The sequence below is a fragment of the Trachypithecus francoisi genome, unplaced genomic scaffold (assembly GCF_009764315.1).
Source record: "Trachypithecus francoisi isolate TF-2019V2 unplaced genomic scaffold, Tfra_2.0 Lachesis_group11, whole genome shotgun sequence".
Lineage (NCBI taxonomy): Eukaryota > Metazoa > Chordata > Mammalia > Primates > Cercopithecidae > Trachypithecus > Trachypithecus francoisi.
The window spans coordinates 130,761,084-130,782,074 of NW_022681456.1; the positions used below are offsets into that span (position 1 = coordinate 130,761,084).

The 20,991-nt window shown below is 38.5% G+C and overlaps 1 protein-coding gene across 16 annotated transcripts in view; it reads right to left on the reverse strand.

The window, feature by feature from the left end:
- The window catches only part of ERC1 (ELKS/RAB6-interacting/CAST family member 1), a 545,691-nt gene that overhangs the window by 232,845 nt on the left and 291,855 nt on the right, over positions 1-20,991 (reverse strand). For all 16 annotated transcript variants that reach the window (XM_033223291.1, XM_033223290.1, XM_033223296.1 and 13 more), the window contains one exon: positions 7,905-8,065. In XM_033223291.1, the coding sequence (XP_033079182.1) occupies positions 7,905-8,065 (161 nt within the window). The remainder of the gene's footprint in view (positions 1-7,904; positions 8,066-20,991) is intronic.

Sequence of the window (20,991 nt, forward strand, 5' to 3'; positions counted from 1 at the left end):
ACATCTAACACTTCATAATTTTTCTCTTTCTTTCTCCTTTTTTTTTTTTTTTTTGAGACGGAGTCTCGCTCTGTCACCCAGGCTGGAGTGCAGTGGCCGGATCTCAGCTCACTGCAAGCTCCACCTCCTGGGTTCACGCCATTCTCCTGCCTCAGCCTCCCGAGTAGCTGGGACTATAGGCGCCCGACACCTCGCCCGGCTAGTTTTTTGTATTTTTTAGTAGAGATGGTGTTTCACCGTGTTAGCCAGGATGGTCTTGATCTCCTGACCTTGTGATCCACCCGTCTTGGCCTCTCAAAGTGCTGGGATTACAGGCATGAGCCACCGCGCCCGGCCACCTTTCTTTTCTTTTTTTTTTTGTTAGAGACAGGATTTTACTCTGTCAATCATGCTAGTGTGCAGTGGCACAAACAGAGCTCAGTGTAAACTCAAATTCCTGGGCTCAAATGATCCTCCAGTCTCAGCCTCCCAAAGCTTCACAGAAATGAGCCACCATGCCCAGCCAACACTTCATATTTTCTACGTCACAAACGTAATAACCTTACAATTCTACCTCCTAATATTTTGGGATACTGTTGTCCTATCTTTCACTTTTACACATATTATAAATGCCAGCTCATCATGTTATTTTTACTTTAAAGCTTTAGTTGTCTTTTAAGGGAATTCTGAAAAGAAAAAATACATTTTCTATATGTATCAACTGTTACCATGTCCGTGTTTTTTTTTTTTTTTTTTTGGCGGGGGGACAGAGTCTCACTCTGCCACCCAGGCTAGAGTGCAGTGGTGTGATCTTGGCTCACTACAGCCTCCATGTCCCGGGCCCAGGAATCCTCAGTCTCAGCATCCCAAGTAATTGGAAAAAAAGGTATGAGCTACTATCCTCAAAAGAAAGAAAAATTTCTTTTTTTTTTTTTTTTTTTGTAGAAACAGGGTTTTGTCATGTTGTCTAGGCTGGTCTCAAACTCCTGGACTCCAGCGATCCTCCTACCTTGGCCTCTCAAAGCGTTGAGATTACAGGCGTGAGCCACAGTGCCCGGCCCATGTCTGGTGTTCTTCGTTCCTTCCTGTAGATTCATGTTCCCACCTGGATTCACTTCCCTTCAGCTTGAAGAACACCCATTAGCGTTTCTTGCAGAGTGCTTTCTAGAGATGAATTCTTCTCATATTTGTTTATATGAAATTGTCTTTATTTAATCCTAGTTTTTAAAGGATCTTTTTCTCTGGTTACAGAATTTTAGGCTAATTTTTTTTTTTTTAGTACCCTAAAAGAAGTTCCATTGTCTTCAGGTCCTCACTGTTCCTGATAAGGACTCAGCTATCACAGTTTACCTTTATGCGCTGTGCCTTTTTTCTTAGGCTGCTTTTCTTTTTCTCTGCATATTTTGTTTCCAGCGACTAGATTATGATATTTCTAGTTGTGATTTTTTATTTTTTGTATTTATCTTGCCTGGTTTCACTTAGTTTCTGGGATTTGTAAATCAAAGATTTATGGTTTCAAATTAAATTAGATAAATATGTTGGTCATTTTTAAAAACTATCTTTCATGTGCTTCATTCTCACTCTTTTATCCTTCTAGTGTTCCAGTTACATGCATGTCAAACCATTTGAAACTGTCCTACATGTCACTGAGGCTCTGTTCATTTGGTAAAAATCCTTTTGCTCACTGTTCTATAGACTGAACAATTTCAATTGATCTATTTTGAAGTTCACTGACTCTTCCTTTTGACAGCTCTAATTTGCCATTAAGACTATCCACCAGGCCGGGCGCAGTGGCTCACGCCTGTAATCCCAGCACTTTGGGAGGCCAACCTGAGGTCAGGAGTTTGAGAACAGCCTGACCAACATGGAAAAGCCTCGTCTCTACTAAAAATACAAAATTAGCTGGGCGTGGTGGCGCATGCCTGTAATCCCAGCTACTCGGGAGGCTAAGGCAGGGGAATTGCTTGAACCAGGGAGGCGGAGGTTGTGGTGAGCTGAGATGGCGCCACTGCACTCCAGCCTGGGCAACAAGAGCGAGACTCCATCTCAAAAAAAAAAAAAAAAAAAAAAAGACTATCCAATAAATTTTTCATTTCTATTTCAATTATCAAATTTCCATTTTCATTTTACGATTATTACTTTTTTGAGATAGGGTCTCATTTTGGTGCCCGGGCTGGAGTACAGTGGCACAATCACAGCTCACTGCAGCCTCGATCTCCCGGGCTCAAGCGATCTTCTCACCTCACCCTCCCAAGTAGTTGGGACTATAGGTGTGCACCACCACACCTGGCTGATATTTAAAAAAATGTTTGTAGAGACAAGTTCTCACTATGTCAAATTTCCATTTGAAAATAGTTTTCCTTTCTCTGTTGAGATTTCCTATCTATTCCATCACCAACATGACATTTTTCTCTAATTCTTTGATGTATATTTATAAGGGTGAATTTGGTTGTTTTTTTTTTTTTTTTTTCTGTTAAACCACATAGGACTCCTCAGAGGTGATTTCTACCGCATGCTCCTTTTCTGCTCTACAGATCACATGTTCCTGATGCTTTGCATGTCTGGTAATTTTTAAAAGTTCAACATGGGATCTATTGCAAATATGGTTCTGTTAATTTCTTCTGAGGAGCAGTGATTTTTATTCTGGTACATATAAGTCAGTTAATAGTTTACTCCTTGCACTTGTATAGATTTGGATTTAACCTCTGATAGCCAGATCTGCTGAGAGCTCAGGATATTTCCCAGGCTTCTCTATCTCAGTGAGACTCACTGTCCAGATTTGGTCTACCCTGTAAGACTTAATTGGGGCCTCGTTTTACTAGTCTTAGCCTGGGTCTAGAGTAGGCCTGATATTAGAGCATGGTCCTCGCTCCTAAGACCGATCTTTTTTGTTATCTCAGCTAGATAACTGAAGTTAACAAGAATTTCTCCATGCTGACTGGGTTGGAACTGCAGACTCCCCACAGCTCTAACATTACAATTCCACTCTCATTCTGTAGCATGTAATCTCTGGTAAGCCTCGGGCAGTGTCGCTCAGTGAACATGTAGCCTAGTCCTCAGCCAGGAATCATGACATCTGGCCTCCAACTTCTCCTCAGTATACTGTTTGTATATGAATTACTTCCCTGATTTACACAGGACATTTACGACTACAGAATCAGGGGACCTTAGGAGATCATCTGGCCAAAGTACACAATTTTTAAATCGATGGGGGATCTTAGAGATTTAGGAAACCCTTTCAAATCTGAGTGAGAAAACTGCAAACCTGAAAAGTTAAGTGATTTCTCCAGGTACAAATACAAAGGTACAAATTGGATTTTCAGTTGTAAATATCATGCTTTGCAAGCATTCAGCTTTACCATCGTAAACGTGTTTTTTTAAAATCCATTTGATCCTCACAACAACTTCATTAGATGGGGCTAAGTATTATTATGCCTGTTTCATGGGTAAGCAAACTGGCTCAAAATGTAAGCACATCCTTTGCTACACAGAGCATCTTCTAACACTCTTTCATTCAGTAACTTCTGAAAGAAAAGCTGATGATTAAATGGATACGTTACTATCTTTGACATCCATAGCTTGAGGGGAGTTTTACCTATTTGCAGAGTGAGTAGCTACCTATAGGGTACACTCTGGAGGACAATGAAAAAGACGGTCCTGAAAGGAAAATTAAAAAACAAACAAAAAAACCATCAAAAATCCAAACAAAACCAAAAACACCTGCCATACTGGTAAATTATATATCAGATTTTCTTCAAATGGTTACTGCAATTAGGTTAAGGCATCAGGTTACCTACCTGCAATAATTAACCTTTCAAATGATTCATTTATATTTAACAAAAGGGATCAGGGTTGATCCTATACCTCCAGCAGAGAAAAAAAGAAAAGATAAGGAAAAAGTAGGACAATAATCTCACTTCCTTCCTCTTGTGAGGAGTAGATGACAGTCAGTCTTAATTTCGTCCCTACACAAGTAAGCACATTTTTACATGTGAACCATATATTGATAGAGAGAGAGAAAGAATTTTGAAAGTTGAAAACAAGAGGGATTTTGGGGGGCCTTTACCTGAAAAGTTTAGTTCTTTATTTGCTAGACCTTATTCCAGCCACTTGAGGCTTTTTACATAAAAATATGATTAGAAAGCATGGATTTTTTTTTAAACGTGGTTTCTTCTATTTGGAAGTTATTTAAAAATAAGTTTAAAATTTATAGAAGGAGAAAGGCAAAGAACATTTAGGGTTATTTGTAATTTATTCCAATTCAGGTCACAAGAAAGTAAATAAATTTCTATAGGGTTTGCCGTATAAGAGCACTGAATATCAGGGCAGAAAAAAAGGGGAGCAGAATAAGACAGTTAAGCAAAACTGAGGAGGAGTCCCAAGGGATAGCTGATTGCAGATATAAACTTTGCTCTATAATTTTAACTAGTCCCAGATCCACCAATGCTATTTGTTTATAGCTATACTGTACAACATATTTTGTTTTCTTTTTCAAGTGTAAAATAATTTTATATTAATTTATGTGGGTTTCCTACACAACATTCAACCTCAGTATTCCAGCTCATTGTGAAAAATGCTTCCAAGTCTACTAAAAGTCTTTTATCATATGTGTACAGACTTAAAAAAAAAAGGCTTTTGGTGGAAGTATAAATAAATATGATTTTGTGAAGAGTAAACATGCTCTTACATAACTCAGAATGCATTTTCATTTTTATTTCCCCCCTAAATTGTTACTAGGATATAATTTGGATAACTATTTACAATTTCGTGGTAAATTTGGAACACTATGTCATAAATCCCAAATGAGATTTTTTTTTTTTAAATGTCAGCAACCCCGCAATTTTTTTTTTTTTTTTTTGAGACAGAGTTTCAAAAACTTGTCGCCCAGGCTGGAGTAGAGTGGCGAGATCTCGGCTCACTGAAACCTCCGCCTCCTGGGTTCAAGTGATTCTCCTGCCTCAGCCTCCTGAGTAGCTGGGATTACAGTGTGTGCCACCATACCTGGCTCATTTTTGTACTTTTCGTACATGTTGGCCAGGCTGGTCTCAAACTCCTGACCTTGTGATCCACCGGCCTCGGCCTCCCAAACTGCTGGGATTGCAGGCGTGAGTCACCGTGTCCAGCCAATTTTTTGTATTTTTAGTAGAGCCAGGGTTTCACCACGTCGGCCAGGCTGGTCTTGAACTCCTGACCTCAGGTGATCTGCCCGCCTCGGCCTCCCAAAGTGCTGGGATTACTGGTGTGAGCCACCGCGCCCGGCCTGTTAACAGCTCTCTTAATTGCAATTATTCTCTACTTTTCTCTCTTAACAGTCAATAATTTTTAAAATGTCAGAATTTAGTACTGGACTCCTCTTAGGTACATATGAAAATTTATTCTCTGTTTGTGGGAGACCTTTTTCCGGCCAGAAGGCATCTCGTGAGTATATAATTTAACACAGAGATAGTTGGATTTTTCTGCCAGCTTTACTTGTTTCCAGAGAAAACCAGTCTTCTAAACATGTCTGTCTAGTCAGTTCAGGAGATTCTAATATTTTTCATTTTTCACTTGTGTTGACGTCAACTTTTAAATCATATTTATTTATTTTTTAAGCTCCCAATGCGTATAGCGATTTGTTTAACTTCTACTCGTTGGTTTCATTCTTTGAATGACTTACAACGAACTGCCTGCACATAGGAGGCTACCTATCGAATAGCTCTAAACTCTCAATGCAACCAAACAGCTCTGCCACCCCTTCCCTGAACAAACCAGTTGTCAGGGCAGTCAAATTCACAGCTCAATAAAAATTCTATTAAAAATAAAAAATGGATCTTGTAAAATTTATTCTGAATGCTGATGCAGGGTGGGACTGCAGGAGGTGTCTGAATGCAGGGCAGTGTCGAACGAACTAGCTCATCTAGAATTCTTAATAGTGAACCTCATGACCTCAACTGATACTTAAAATTTATTACAGTTATTACAGTTGTTATTTTATTATTTTTCCCCTGCTTCCTTTTATCCTTTCTTTCTTAAGGGAAAAAGGCTAACATAAAAGTGGAATAAAAAAGTAATGGTTAACAAAACCACAGCATAAGGAAGAGAAGAACCATTGTGGGATCTGCCAATAAAAATGTTCCTTCTCTTCAGGGCTGGCTAACCAACGCAAATGTTTCTAATGCACCACTGGCAGGCTACCAAGTGAACCGTTTTACGTCTCCCCAAACTTACGGTCACCATTTATCTGTAACAGACGCTCAAAAATTACAATAATATATGCTAGGAATGGAAAACAGCTATTAATTCATTTCTCTTGGCTTGATGAGGTCAGGATTATTCCAGAAAACAAGGCTATTCTAGTGCTTTGCTGAAGAATTTTCTATACAAATGGGCCAACTACCTTTTCCTCAGGGAAGACTATTTCTTATTCTAGATCCAGAGTCACACATATGCATGTTTCAGCCTCCCTGCACATTTCATTCCCCTCATATTTCCGCCTCTCAAGTTCTCTAGGTAGACTAAGTGTTTTTACTTGTTCAATGATCAATAATTGAATAATTTAAACCTTTACAATATGGTGGGTCCTGCAATGACTACAGAGTGACGAATCTAGTGTCGTGGCCAATAGTCACAGGGAGGACTTCCCTTTCTCCACTTAAATTTGCAAGCTTTTTTCTCATGATGCTACTTGGAACCCTAACCTCTCTTAATTCTCCCCGTATGCCAATCCACTTTTGGCTTCACTTATGCATTATTTCCAAGACATATCACCTGTAATGTTTTTCTAAAAGGATAGAATCTCTTAGCCTTGCACTGTAGCCCAAGACCGTGAAAGCACAGAGGACACCTCAACATTCTTGGGTTGCAGTCACAATATCGCAATCATCATGTCCCATGAGAATTCATGCCAAGGTATCATGGCAAGATTCTGTACAGCTCTATTATTCAGGTATTCAAAGTTTACTGATATTTCAAAGTAGCAGAAAAGTAATCTGATGTCAGTTTAAAGCACTAGTTGGAGAGAAAAAATGTTATTTTAGGCCAAAGACAGACTGTGCATTTATGCAGAGAAGAAGTAAGCAGGGATTACGTGAGAGAGAACTGACAGCGAAAGGCTGCTGAGGTGGGGACTTAAAATCAGTGACAGAAATAAGAATCTGGCCTTATGAAGGAGAAGAAAACCTATCCTCTGAGACAGAAAAGAAGACAACAAAAATAAGATAACTGCTGACATAACGAAGGTAACTGAGGGATCCCACGATAGACCTGGTTTCGGTAAAGTAATAGTAGGGCCTTTAGGTAAGGGGAAGGCAAAAAGACATGTTTGTTTTAAGTAGAAGGTTACTGAGAAGAAAAAGAAACATCTACTATGTATTAGCAGATGTATACATGCTTCACAACAGATTACAGTCTCAGCAACCTACAAAATGTAGGGAAAGCAGGAAAATGTTGTATAGCAAAGTTTTGCTAAAAGTGACAATTTTCTAAAAACTGGTTTCCAGTGTGGCAAAATGTTAACTATTCAATCGTGGAGACAGGTATATGGGGGTTCATTCTCTCTACTTGTGTGTACCTTTGGAAATGTTTATAATAAAAAATGTGTTTAAAAAGTGCCTAGTCTTCCTACCACCTCAGAACCAATAGCCCTCTTCCCAGTAAGCTTACCATTTTGCCTGAACTTTCCAGAAGATTTTAGGAATTTCAGAGAGTTAATTACACACAGATAAGTATATGCCAGAGGATTTAAAATTCATTAGAGGAACCAAAAATATTTCTGTTTGATCAGGATTTGTTCCACCTTTGACCAAATTTATTCTAGAGAGTGAGAAATACAAGTTAGCATTAAAATGAGGTAAGTGTACTGGGGTAATAAACAGAGCCAGATGAAGACAGGGAGAAAAAGTATTTCCACTAAGCATATGCTTGAAGAATAAGATACAAACACTTACTTCATCTCCAGAACTTCCTCTAAGTGTTTCCTTCTCTCCGCCCGAAGATTAGTCAAGTGAGTTTCCTTTTCTGCCAGAGACTGTTGGGTGGAGGACAGCTTTGCTTTCATGGATTCTAGTTCCTGCTTTACTTTCTCCATGGCCATCAGTAACTCCTCCACCTATCATAAATATGGGAAGGAGAAACACAGAACATCTCGATTAATAAAAGTCAGAGGACCTGGGTAACGGGCAACTCCTGGGTCCAGAAAATTGGAGAGACCCGGGAACACATTAAAAATTCTGTACTCTTTCTGGATCAGGCATGTGTATGTGTATATCAAGAGACCGTGAACACATTAAAAATTCTGTACTCTTTCTGGATCAGGTATGTGTATGTATGTATCAAGAATCAATACAGCAGTATAACATCCCTACAGTATAAGAATTATACAGTATAATTCTCTTCCGTTTCGATCAGCAAGAACTTAATACATGCAAGGATGTCGAGTCATCAGTTAACAAGCCGCACGCTGCCACTGACAATACCTTTTAAGGAAGTTCTCTGGAAATGACCCAGAAATTTCCATGGAAATAATATAATGCAAATATAAACATAAAAAAACAAAATAATATACAGAATGATTTTAGGAAATAAAAGACATAAACTTGGCTAATGCTAATAACAGATTTCCTGTATATATAGATGAATAATTTTTAGTCCTCTAAACTAAAATTTTCCTATTTACATCATTAAGAAGAATTTCTTTTTAAAGAAACTGCTAGAATTCAATCAATTTCTTGCTCTAAATCCAGGTAGGTAGGGTTTCTTTTTTAAGGAAGGCAGGAAGGAAATATATACCTGTATACCTATATATATGTATGTGTATATATATACACACACATACACACACCAGATAGAAAGGAGACAGAATGCTTGAAAAATGACATGAGGAAAAATAAAAAAAGCCTTGACAGAAACAGACCTGAAAAACAACAAACAAAAAACCACCAGAGAAGAAAGACAAAATGCTAAAACACAAGGAAAAGAAACTAAGAGAACAACGTAAGTGCTTTATCAGTAATTTCCACTTATTTCAGGTGGCTACCAAATCAGAATTATTTAAATAAACATGTTCATTTTAATTCAGAAGCAAATGTAACCAAACAGCCAACTGCATCAATTACAAGAGTTTATGTTAAGTTGTTAATTGCCAAGAAATAATCTTGGTAATAACCAGACTTTTCAGAAGTAAAGGGTAGGGCAGGTAGAGGTGGGGCATTTGCCATTCATTGACTCCTACGTAAGCCTCATTTGTGTGAGGCTAAAACAGAGAAGCCTAGAGTCAAAAATCAGCATGACAAATCAAAGTTGTTTCATTGACCCTTGGAAATTAGTGCTTCATACCTAAACAAAGTTTCCATGTTGATTGGTAACAGCTGTTAAACAATGATAGTAAGCAGATGCATTTAGCTTTTTTGGCACCCGAATTATTTTATCCTTCCAGAAGTGAGCAAGTAAAATGTCTTCTGCTAACAGCATCCTCACAGTCCCAGTTGCCATAAGAATATATTGTTACGGCCAGGTGCTGTGGCTCATGCCTGTTATCTGAGCACTTTGGGAGGCCAAGGCAGGTGGATCACCTGAGGTTAGGAGTTCGAGACTAACCTGGCCAACATGGAGAAACCCTGTCTTTAATAAACAAACAAATATATTGCTATGTAATACATTGGGATATGTATTCACATCTCTGCAAGCTTTACATGAACATATACCATTGATTCAATTTTATCAGTTTAATTCATGTAAAATTTTATCTAAAATAGGGTACAAATAATACATCAAGCTATGTTTTTATAACATAAAATCAGTAATGGATAAGAACCATTTATAGGAGCTCCAACACACAAAGCACAGGATGTGCCCATCTTTCATGAACTTATCTTAAACAGATCTCAAAAAATCTTCCTCCCATCCTGTCTTTTGCCACTCCAGGCAACCAACATTGTCACTTTCTTACATAACTTTGACAGATATTTTACATATACACCAGCAAGCATGTATAAATAACCTATTTCTCCTTTTTCTACACAAATGGAAGCCCATTCCATACATACTCCTACGCATTTAAACATTTGGGGAAACTTTTTATAAAATATAAAATAAACATAGAAAAATACACAAATAATAATGTGCACAGCTTTAAGAATTTTCTGAGTGAACACATGTATGTAACCAGCACACAAAACAATAAACTAAACGTTACCAGTACCCCAGAAACTGCCCGCATATCCCCTTTCCAGATAAAGAGTAACTGGAGTAAAAGAGTATTCTGTCTTTTAACACTCTAGATTAATTATGACTGTTTTTAATTTATACAAATGAAATTATGTAGTATATAATTTTACAGATTTTTAAAATCTGTACTATCTGTGAGATTCATCCAGGTTACATGATGCAATTATCATAACTGTATGGTATGCCATTGTGTGAAAATACCAACATTTACTTAAAGCACTTGTAATAATGAGCAGTTTTTAATTTTAATGGAGTTTAATCAATTTTCTCCTTTATATTTCTTATATGCTCAGAGCTTTTCGTATACTGAATAAGATTTTCTCTACTTCAAGGTCACCAGTATACTCTTCTATCCTTTCCTATAAATGCTTTATTGTTTCATGTTTTCATTTATAATACATATGCAACCAATTTTGGCATACATTGTAATGGTTAAAATTCATTTTTATTAGTATGAAGATAGAAGAATTTCAAAAGTCATGGTTAGAAGAAACTTACTACCTACTTTGCAAAAGATGACGGCTTTAAAGACTACTCATAAATTGTAGGAAAAAACGTAGGGTCCCGCCCTACGGGGCCTGTGGGTTTTCTCTTTGTGTGCAGAGATGAGAGATCACAGAAATAAAGACACAGGACGAGATACGAGAAAAGACAGCTGGGCCCGGGGGACCACCAAGACGCAGAGATGGGTAGTGGCCCCGCACGCTTGCACTCACCGCTATTTACTGTGTGCTAGGCAAGCGGGCAGGGTAAGAAGTGTGAGTCATCTCAAATGACTGATAGGGTCACGCGAGTCATGTGTGCACCGGACAGGGGCCCTTTCCCTTTAGGGTAGCCGAGGCGGGGAGGAAGGACGGCATCCGTCAGCATTTCTTGTATGCACTTAACAGAAAGATCAAAAGACTTTAATACTTTTACTAATTCTGCTACACCCGAGAGGAGGAACCAGGTGTGCAGGCGGAATGTGAACGTGGACAAGGAGCGGAAGCACAGCACCACAGAGAGGGGTTTAAGCCTCCGGATGACGGTGGGCAGGCCCGGCTAACGTCAGGCCTCCCACAAGAGGTGGTGCAGCAGGGTGTCCTCTAACTCCCCCAGGGAAACAGAGACTCCCCCTCCCAGTCTGCTAAGTAATGGGTGCCTTCCCAGGCACTGGCGCTACCGCTAGATCAAGGAGCCCTCAAGCGGCCCTTATCTGGGCGTGACAGAGGACTCACACTCTAGTCTTCTGGTCACTGCTCACGGTGTCCCTTCAGCTCCTAATTCTGTATGGCCTGGTATTTCCTTAGGTTATAACTACAGAACTGAGATTATTATAATAATAAAACACAGAGTAACACTGCAAGCTAAAGATTTATAATATTCATATATAATCATATCTCTATCCTGTTTCTAATATAACTTTTATTATTCTAATTATTTTCTTTCTGATACTGGAACAGCTTGTGCCTTCAGTCTCCTGCCTCGGCACCTGGCTGGCTTGCCTCCCACAAAAAAAGATTTCACAATGTTTTATATTGCACATAACTACCTTACATTTTATGAATGAGCAATGTCAAATATTGCATGCAAAAGAAGGGGCCTACCATATGCATGTATTTTGGAATCAAGAGCAAAGCACACATGTATATACTCACTACCCGGGAGCTTTGTAAGTGCAATTGCAACTGTATCCTGCTGAGTCTCCCACCAAAGGTCATCAGCATTCTTAGTGTTATCCCCTTACATGTCTTTATTTTTACCTCTAATGTATATATGCCAAAATAAATCACGGATTATTTTTACCAGTTTATGAACTTCATATAAACAGTATCTTCTTATTTCATCCAACATTATGCTTTTTTGATGCTTTTTTTTTTTGAGCGAGCACTCACTGCATCCTCCACCTCCTGGGCTCAAGTAATTCTGATACCAAAACCAGCCAGGAAGGAAGGGAGGGATTCAGGGAGGGAACTAAGTGACTACAGAGGAATATCTCCTACACAGATGCAAAAATCCTCAACGAAATACTGGAGAACCAAACCCAACAACATGTAAAAATTGAGATTTATCCCAGGAATACAAAGGTGGTTTAACATATAAAAATGAATCGATGTAATTGGCCTGGTTTGAATATCTGTCCCCTCCAAATCTCATGTTGAAATTTGATTCCCAGCGTTGGAGGTGGGGTGCCCAGTGGGAGTTATGTGGGTCATGGGGCGGATCCCTCACAAATAAATTAATGCCCTTCCTCAGGGGTGAACTGAGTTCTCATTCTATTAGTTCACTGAGAAAGAACTGGCTGTTAAAAAAAGAGCATGACACCGCCCCGTCTGTCTTGCCTCCTCCCTACCATAAGACCTCTGCAAAAGCTGGCTCCGCTTCACCCTCCACCATGCGCAGAAGCACCCTGAGGCCCACACCAGGTACAGACACCTGTTCTCGAACTTTCAAGTCATCCTGAATCATGAGCAGAACAACCTTTTTTCATTATAAATTACCTAGCCCAAGGTATTCCTTTATAGCAACACTAAATGGACTCAAGGCTACTGGATATCCTATTAATAATATACCGTATTAATAGACTACAAGAAAAAACTCTATGATCATTTCAATCGATGGAGAAAAAGCATTCGACAAGTTCTAACATCCTTTCATGCTAAAAACACTCAACAAACTAGGAGTGGAAGAGCACCTCTTCAGCTGATAAAGGCATCTGTGAAAAACCCACAGGTAATATCATCCTTAATGATGAAAGGCTGAATGTTTTTCCTCTAAGACTAGGACCAAGAACAAGACCAGAATGTCTACTATTATCATTTCAATTTAACACTGTACTAGACATAATAGCCAGGGATATTAGGCCACAAAAAAATTAAAAGGATCCACATCAGAAAGGAAGACCTAAACTATCTTTAGTTTACAATGACATGCTCTTATCGTAAGGAATCCACTAAAAATCAATTACAATAAATGAGCACTCAAATGTTGAAGGGCACAATAGCAATATACAAAAATCAACTGTATATCCATACACAGCAATGAAAATGAAATTAAGAAAACAATTTCATTTAAAATAACATCAAAAAGAATAAAATATCTAGGCATAAATTTAACAAATGAAATGTAAGATATATAAACTGAAAATGACAAAACATTGTTGAAAGAAATAAAAGACTTAAAATAAATGGAACATCTCGGCCGGGCGCGGTGGCTCAAGCCTGTAATCCCAGCACTTTGGGAGGCCGAGACGGGCGGATCACGAGGTCAGGAGATCGAGACCATCCTGGCTAATACGGTGAAACCCCGTCTCTACTAAAAAATACAAAAAACTAGCCGGGCGACGAGGCGGGCGCCTGTAGTCCCAGCTACTCGGGAGGCTGAGACAGGAGAATGGCGTGAACCCGGGAGGCGGAGCTTGCAGTGAGCTGAGAGCCGGCCACTGCACTCCAGCCTGGGTGGCAGAGCAAGACTCCGTCTCAAAAAAAAAAAAAATAAAAAAATAAATAAATAAATGGAACATCTATGTTTATGGATGAAAGACTTAATACTGTTAAGATGGCCAATACTTTCCAGGTTCAACATAATCTCTATAAAAATCCAAGCTGTTGTTTTTTTGCAGAAATTGACAAGTGATTCTCAGATTCACATGGAAATAAAAAGGAGCCAGAATAGCCAAAAACATCTTGAAAGAGACAAAGTTGGAGGACTACTCATACTTCAAAACATACTGCAAAGCTTCTGGGTTGGTACTGGTTTAACGATGGACAAATATATCAATGGAAAGGAAATGAGAGTCCAGAAATCAATCCTAACTTTCTGGTCATAATTTTGACAAGGGTACCAAGCCAATTCAATGGGGAAAGAATATTCATTTGAACAAACGGTGCTCGGACAAATGCCCCAGTACTTCATACTTCTAATTTCTTAATGGCATTACCTTCCTGATGACACTGGGTCACTTGCGCTGTACTAGGTACCACATTCTGGATTCCACTGACTATTTCTTTTCTTTTTTTTTTTTTTGAGGCAGAGTCTCACTTTATTGCCCAGGCTGGAGTGCGGTGGTGCAATCTCGGCTCACTGCAACCTTCACCTCCTGGGTTCAAGCGATTCTCGTGCCTTAGCCACCCCGCCGCCAGCTAATTTTTCTACTTTTAGTACAGACAGGGTTTTGCCATGTTAGCCAGGCTGGTCTTGAACTCCTGGACTCATGGGATCTGCCTGCCTTGGTCTCCCAAAGTGCTAGGATTACAGGTATGAGCCACTGCACCCGGCCTTTTGACTATTTCTTAATGGTGCCGTTTAACCTGTTCCTCTTGTCCTCATTTGTCTTGTAAACTGAAAGATGTAAAGGCGTTACGGCTTCGTTAGACTTGGGTTCAGTGTTTTTGGTCTTTTTGACGATAGTATTTCATAAGTAAGGCTGTGTGGTTCATCGCATGTCACACGAGACACGTAACTGGTGGTCCTTCCCATCTTTAACAACAACATTGATTAGTGGGTTCAGGCGACAGCAGTACGATATAAATATTTTTTAATCAATTTATGTGTTATTTTTTTTTTTAGACAGTCTTGCTCTGTTGCCCAGGCTGGAGTGCAGTGGTGCGACCTCGGCTCACTGCAACCGCTGCCTCCTGGGTTCAAGCAGTTCTCCTGTCTCAGTCTTCCGTAGCTGGGATTACAGGTGCCCACCACCACACCAGGCTAATTTTTGTATTTTTGGTAGAGACAGGGTTTTGCCATGTTGGCCAAGTTGGTCTTGAACTCCTGACCTCAGGTGATCTGCCCGCCTCGGCCTCCAGAAGTGCTGGGATTACAGGTGTGAGCCACTACGCCTGGCCTGATAGAAATCTTCATTATAAATTTATTAATTAATCTTTTATCAAATTATTTAATCATCTAAATAATATTCACGTTTTATTTGTTTAGGAACCACTTATACTTCTTATTCCTTCAAATTTCCAGGGACATCTATCCCCACCTTCCCACACACCACCAACAGCTTGTTCTTCTTAGTCTTGCTGACTTAAAGGAGTTATAAACACATTAATGAACACATATTCTAGAAAACAACACTTTATCAACTACATGTGTAGCCAATTTATTCTTCCAGTTTATGGTTTATTTTTTCTTTCCATTATACTGGTTTTTGATAATCAGAAATACAGTTGCATGCCATGTAATGCTTTAGTCAACAATGGCTCACATATATGATGGTGGTCCCATCAGATTACGATGGAGCTGAAAAATTCCTATTGCCTAGTGATGTAGCTGCCATCATAATGTTGTAGCACAATGCATTACTCAAGTGTTTGTAGTGACACTGGTTAAATAAACCTACTGCACTGCCAGTTATGTAAAAGTATGGCACATACAATTATGTACAATACATAATAATAATGAACAACTGTTACTGGTTTACGTATTTATTATAGTATACTTATTACTTCAGAGTGTACTCCTTCTACTTTTTTTTTTTTTAAGTTAACTGTAAACCAGTCTCAGGCAGGTCCCTCAGGAGGTATCCAGAAGACACTGACATCCTAGGAAGAGGACAGCTCCACGTGTGTTATTGCCCCTGAAGGCATTCCCGTGGGACAAGATCTAGAGGTAGAAGATAGTGATACTGATGATCCTGACCCTATGTTGGCATAGGCTAATGTGTGTGCTTATGTCTTAGTTTTGGAAAAAAAAGTTTTGAAAGGTCATAAAAAAGTAAAAAATTTTTAAAATAGAAAAATGGTTATATAAGGATATAAAGAAAAATTTTTTAATATATTTGTACAGCTGTACAATATGTTTGTGTTTTAGGCTAAGGTATTAATTTGTGTTTTTGGCTAAGTTATTACTATAATGCTATAATAAAAGAGTCAAAAAGCTTTAAAAAATTTAACAGTTTATAAAATAAAAAAGTAAGCTTAGTAAGCTAAAGTTAATTTATTATTGAGGGAAGAAAAACATTTAAAAAATAAGCATAGTGTAGCCTAAGTGCTCAGCGTTTATAAAGTCTACAATGGCATGTAGTAATATCCTAGGCCTTCATATTCACCCACCACTCACTCACTGACTCACCCAGAGCAACTTCCAGCCCTGCAAGCTCCACTCATGGTAAGTTTCCTTAACAGATGTATCTTTTAAAAAATATTTTATATTGTACTTTTACTGTACTTTTCTATATTTAGATATGTTTGAATACTAAAACACTTACCTTTGTGCTACTACATTATTCAGTACAGTAATGCTTTCTACAAGTTTGTAGCCCAGAAGCGAAAGGCTATACCACACAGTGTAGGTGTGTAGTAGACTATACCATCTAGACTTGTGTAAGTTCACTCTATGATGTTTGCAGAAGACTGCCTAACAATGAATTTCTCAGATGTAATTAGAGTCTTTGTTGTTAAGCAATGCACGACTATACCACATATGAATATATTCAAATTTATCAGACATTTATTTTAGAATGTGTGATGTTTACATTCTGTTTAACAAATCCTTCTTATACTCAAAGTCGTATTTCCTACTTTTATACTGGTTTCACTGGTAGACTGAATTAGTGGTCTCAATTATTCATTCCTCCAGAGTAAAAATATACATCTCTATCCTTGCTATGGGCTTATGATGGGCAAAGTACCCTGAGTACCTCTGGCTAGGCTACATGACTTGCTTTGGGCAAAGAGATGTTTGCAGAGTTGACACAAGCTGAGGCTTACAGTCTGAGTGGCGGAGTTGCGTTTCTACCATTGCCAGGAGAACAACATTTCGCACAGCTGCTGCCCCTCAGTTGGGCTCTAGAAAGAGCCATGTGGATCAGAGCTGCCCCAGTTAAAACCTAACTCAGAGCCAACCGTGCTCACCCTCCATGAACGTGAATGAGAAATAGATGCTTGTTATTATATGTACCTTAGTCAGAATTCTCCAGAGAAACAGAGTGTATATGTGTAAATAAAGACTTATTATAAGAAACTGGCTCATAAATCACAAGATCTATAGGGTGAGTTGGCAAGCTGGAGACCCAGGAAAGCCAATGGCATAGTTTCCACGCAAATCCAAAGGCTTGAAAAACCAGGAGAGTCGATGGGATAGTGCTAGTCTGAAGGCCAGCAGGCTCCAGACCCAGGAAGAGTCAACGCTTCAGTCTGAGTCTGAATGAAAGCAAGAAAAAGCTGATGTTCCAGTTCAAAGGGAGTTAGGCAGAGGGAATTCTCTCTCACTTGGGAAAGATCAAGAGTTTTGTTCTACTCAGGCCTTTAACTGATTGGATAAGGTCCACCCACATCAGGGAGGGCAATCCGCTCTATTCAATTTTGCTGACTTAAATGTTAATCTCATCCCCAAACACCCTCACAGACACATCCAGAATACTGTCTGAGGAAGTATCCGGGCACCCTGTGGCCAGTCAAGTTAACCATCACAATATGCTACCGATATTTTGTGGTTGTTCATTACACAACATCTGATTGATAAACTCTGTAAGAGTTTTAAAGTATTGCTTTTCATCTGTAGTCCTTAATCCATCTGGAATTCATTTTTGTATATGGTATGAGGCAGGGGTCTGATTTCATTTTTCCCCATATGGATAGCCAGTGTTGTAATACCATTTATTTAAAAATCTATTCTCCCTTAATCTTTGATATATATATCAAGTATATTCATAAACATGGATATGTCTGCACTTTCTATTATAATCCACTCTTTTGTCTACTCCTGTACCAATACTACATTCATTATCTTAATTATTATCACTTTATAAGGCTTGGTATCTAATAAGATAAGTCTCAGCTTGTTCTCTTCAAGAGCATCTTAGCTGTTCTTGAACTTCTGCAAAAATATTTGGATTTTATCATACGCCAGGTACTGTTCTGGAACAGGTAATGAACTAGATATATTTTTAGAACTTTAATATCTTTCATAAAGTTTAATAATTTTTCTCATTAGGATGTTAAACATCCTAATAATATTTATTCCTAGGTACTTTATGTGTCTTAATTTTCTAGTAAATAGTATCGTTTTTACAAAAAACGTAAATTTTCTGTTCAGTGCGGATTATGGATATTGAATTTTTTATATTGATTCTGTATCTAGAAGTCTTCTTAAATGCTCTGAGAGATTTTGAAGCTTACTATATAGACAACTATGATAGTTTTATTTCTTTTCTTGTAATTCTTACAACATTCATTTCTTTCACTTGCCATGCTGCATAATCCAGAATGACTACTACAATGCTGTACAGACACGATGATAGCATGCATTCTATTTTATTCCTATTTAAAAAGAATCCTTTATAAGTTTTATCTATAAGTAGTGTAATTTTTAATAGATACCCTTAATTAAGTTAAGGAAATTCCCTTGTATTGCTAGGTAAAGAATTTTTGAAAATTATAAATGAATGTAAATTTTCTGCATTTCTTGAGATGACCATATAACTTTTCTTCTATTATCTTTTACTGTGGTGGACTATAGTAGAGTAATTAGTTTTCTTTTCCTTTTTTTTTTTTTTTTTGAGATGGAGTCTTGCTCTGTTGCCTGGGCTGCAGTGCAGTGGTGTGTTCTCAGCTCAGTGCAACCTCCGTCTCCTGGGTTCAAGCAATTCTCCTGCCTCAGTTTCCCAGGTAGCTGGGATTACAGGTATGCGCCACCACGTCTGGTTAATTTTTGTTTTTCCTAGAGACAGGGTTTTGCCACATTGGCCAGGCTGGTCTCAAACTCCTGACTTCAAGTGATCCATCTGCCTCGGCCTCCCGAAGTGCTGGGGTTATAGGCGTGAGCCACCGCGCCCGACCAGGACTACAGGAGTTTTCTAATGTGAAGCCAAACTGGAACTCCTGGGATAAAACTTGCTCATGCACATTTTTCTTTTTTGTGTACACTAATTTGGATTAGGAATTTTTGCTACATGTTCAGGACTGAGACAGGCCGAAGCTTTTCTTTTCCTGTATTAACTTGTAAAGTTTTGATATAGTTATGTGAGCCTTATTAAATATGTTGTTGAGTGATTGTTCCCTCTCTTTTATATTTCTGAATTGTGTCTGTAAGATTGAAATTATTTGCTCCTTGTATATTTGCCAAAAGTTACCAATATAAATCTCTGGGCTTGAAATTTGTAGGAAAAATTTTTATTACTCCCTCATTTTTCTTAAGTTTTCTTTTTCATATTTAGCTGGCTTTGCTAAGTTCAATTTTTCTTGGCATTTGGTCATTTAGAGTACATTTTCGAATGTGCTGGCAAAGATATCTTTGTATCTTTTTAGCACCTGCAAGACTAGTAGTTGTGAACCCTCTATCATTCTAAAATAAATATTGTTCATTTTGCCATCTTTCTTTTTTTCTTTCAGTCTCACCAAAGACCAGCTGACTTTCTTGGTGTTTTCAAAGAATGAATTTTGGGCTTTGTGGATTTGTTTTATAAAAGGGTGAGAGGGGATTTGGTTTTCCACTTGTCTATATTGGGCTGCCTTGATCTTTTCTTTTATCCTATGGAGATACAAAATCCAATGTTCAACAGTTATCAAGTACTTATTTTTGAATTCCCTACCTGTTCATCCCCTGACCTGAGAATTTCTTAGCTTTCTGCCAACATATAAATGCATATTTTATTGACTATCTTCAATTGTTTCTGTGAAAGTTACTTCCCCAGCATCAAGTCTGTCATATTTAAGAACACATTTTACCCTTCATTCAAAACTCTTACTTCCAAAACAAACACAAAAAATTTGATTAAAATATGAGCAAAAGATCTCTATAGACATTTCTGAAAAGAAGACATAAAAATAGCCGAAAGGTATATGAAAAATGCTTGACATCACTAATCATCAAGGAAATGCAAACCAAAACCACAGTGAAGCTGAGAGTGGTGGCTCATGCCTGTCATTCCAGAAGGCCAAGGCAGGAGGGAGGGGTTTGAGGCCAGCCTAGGCCACAGAGTGAGACTCCATCTCTACAAAAAATGAGCCAGGCATGATAGTGTGCCCCGGTAGTCTCGGCCATTCTGGAGGGCTGCTTGAGTCCAGGAGTTTGCAGCTGCAGTGAGCTGTGATCACGCCACCGTGCTCCAGCCTGGGTAACAGAACAAGATACTGTCTTTCCCTCAGACCACTCCTAAAAAAACCACACAACGAGATACTATCTCATCCCAGTTAAAATGGCTATTATCAAAAAAGCAGAAAATAAAAAATTCTGGCAAGGATGCAGAGAAGGGAGAACACTCATACACTGTTAGTGAGAATGTAAATTAGTACAGAAACTATGGAAAACAGTATGGTGTTTCCTTAAATAACTAAAAATAGAACTATCTCATGATCCAGCAATCCCACTACTGGGTATATATCCAAAAGAAAGGAAATCAGTATATCAAACAGATATTTGCACTCCCAAGTTTACTGTGTGGCACTATTCACAACAGCCAAAATATGGAATCAACCTAAGTATCCATCAGTGGATGAATGAATAAAGAAAATGTGGTACGTACACACACACACACTATTCACACACACACACTATTCACACACACACACTATCCACACACACACTATCCACACACACACTATTCACACATACACACTATTCACACACACACACACTATTCACACACACACTATTCACACACACACTATTCACACACACTATTCACACACACACTATTCACACACACACACTATTCACACACACACTATCCACACACACACTATTCACACACACACACTATTCACACACACTATTCACACACACTATTCACACACACACTATTCACACACCACTATCCACACACACACTATTCACACACACACACACACTATTCACACACACACTATTCACACACACTATTCACAC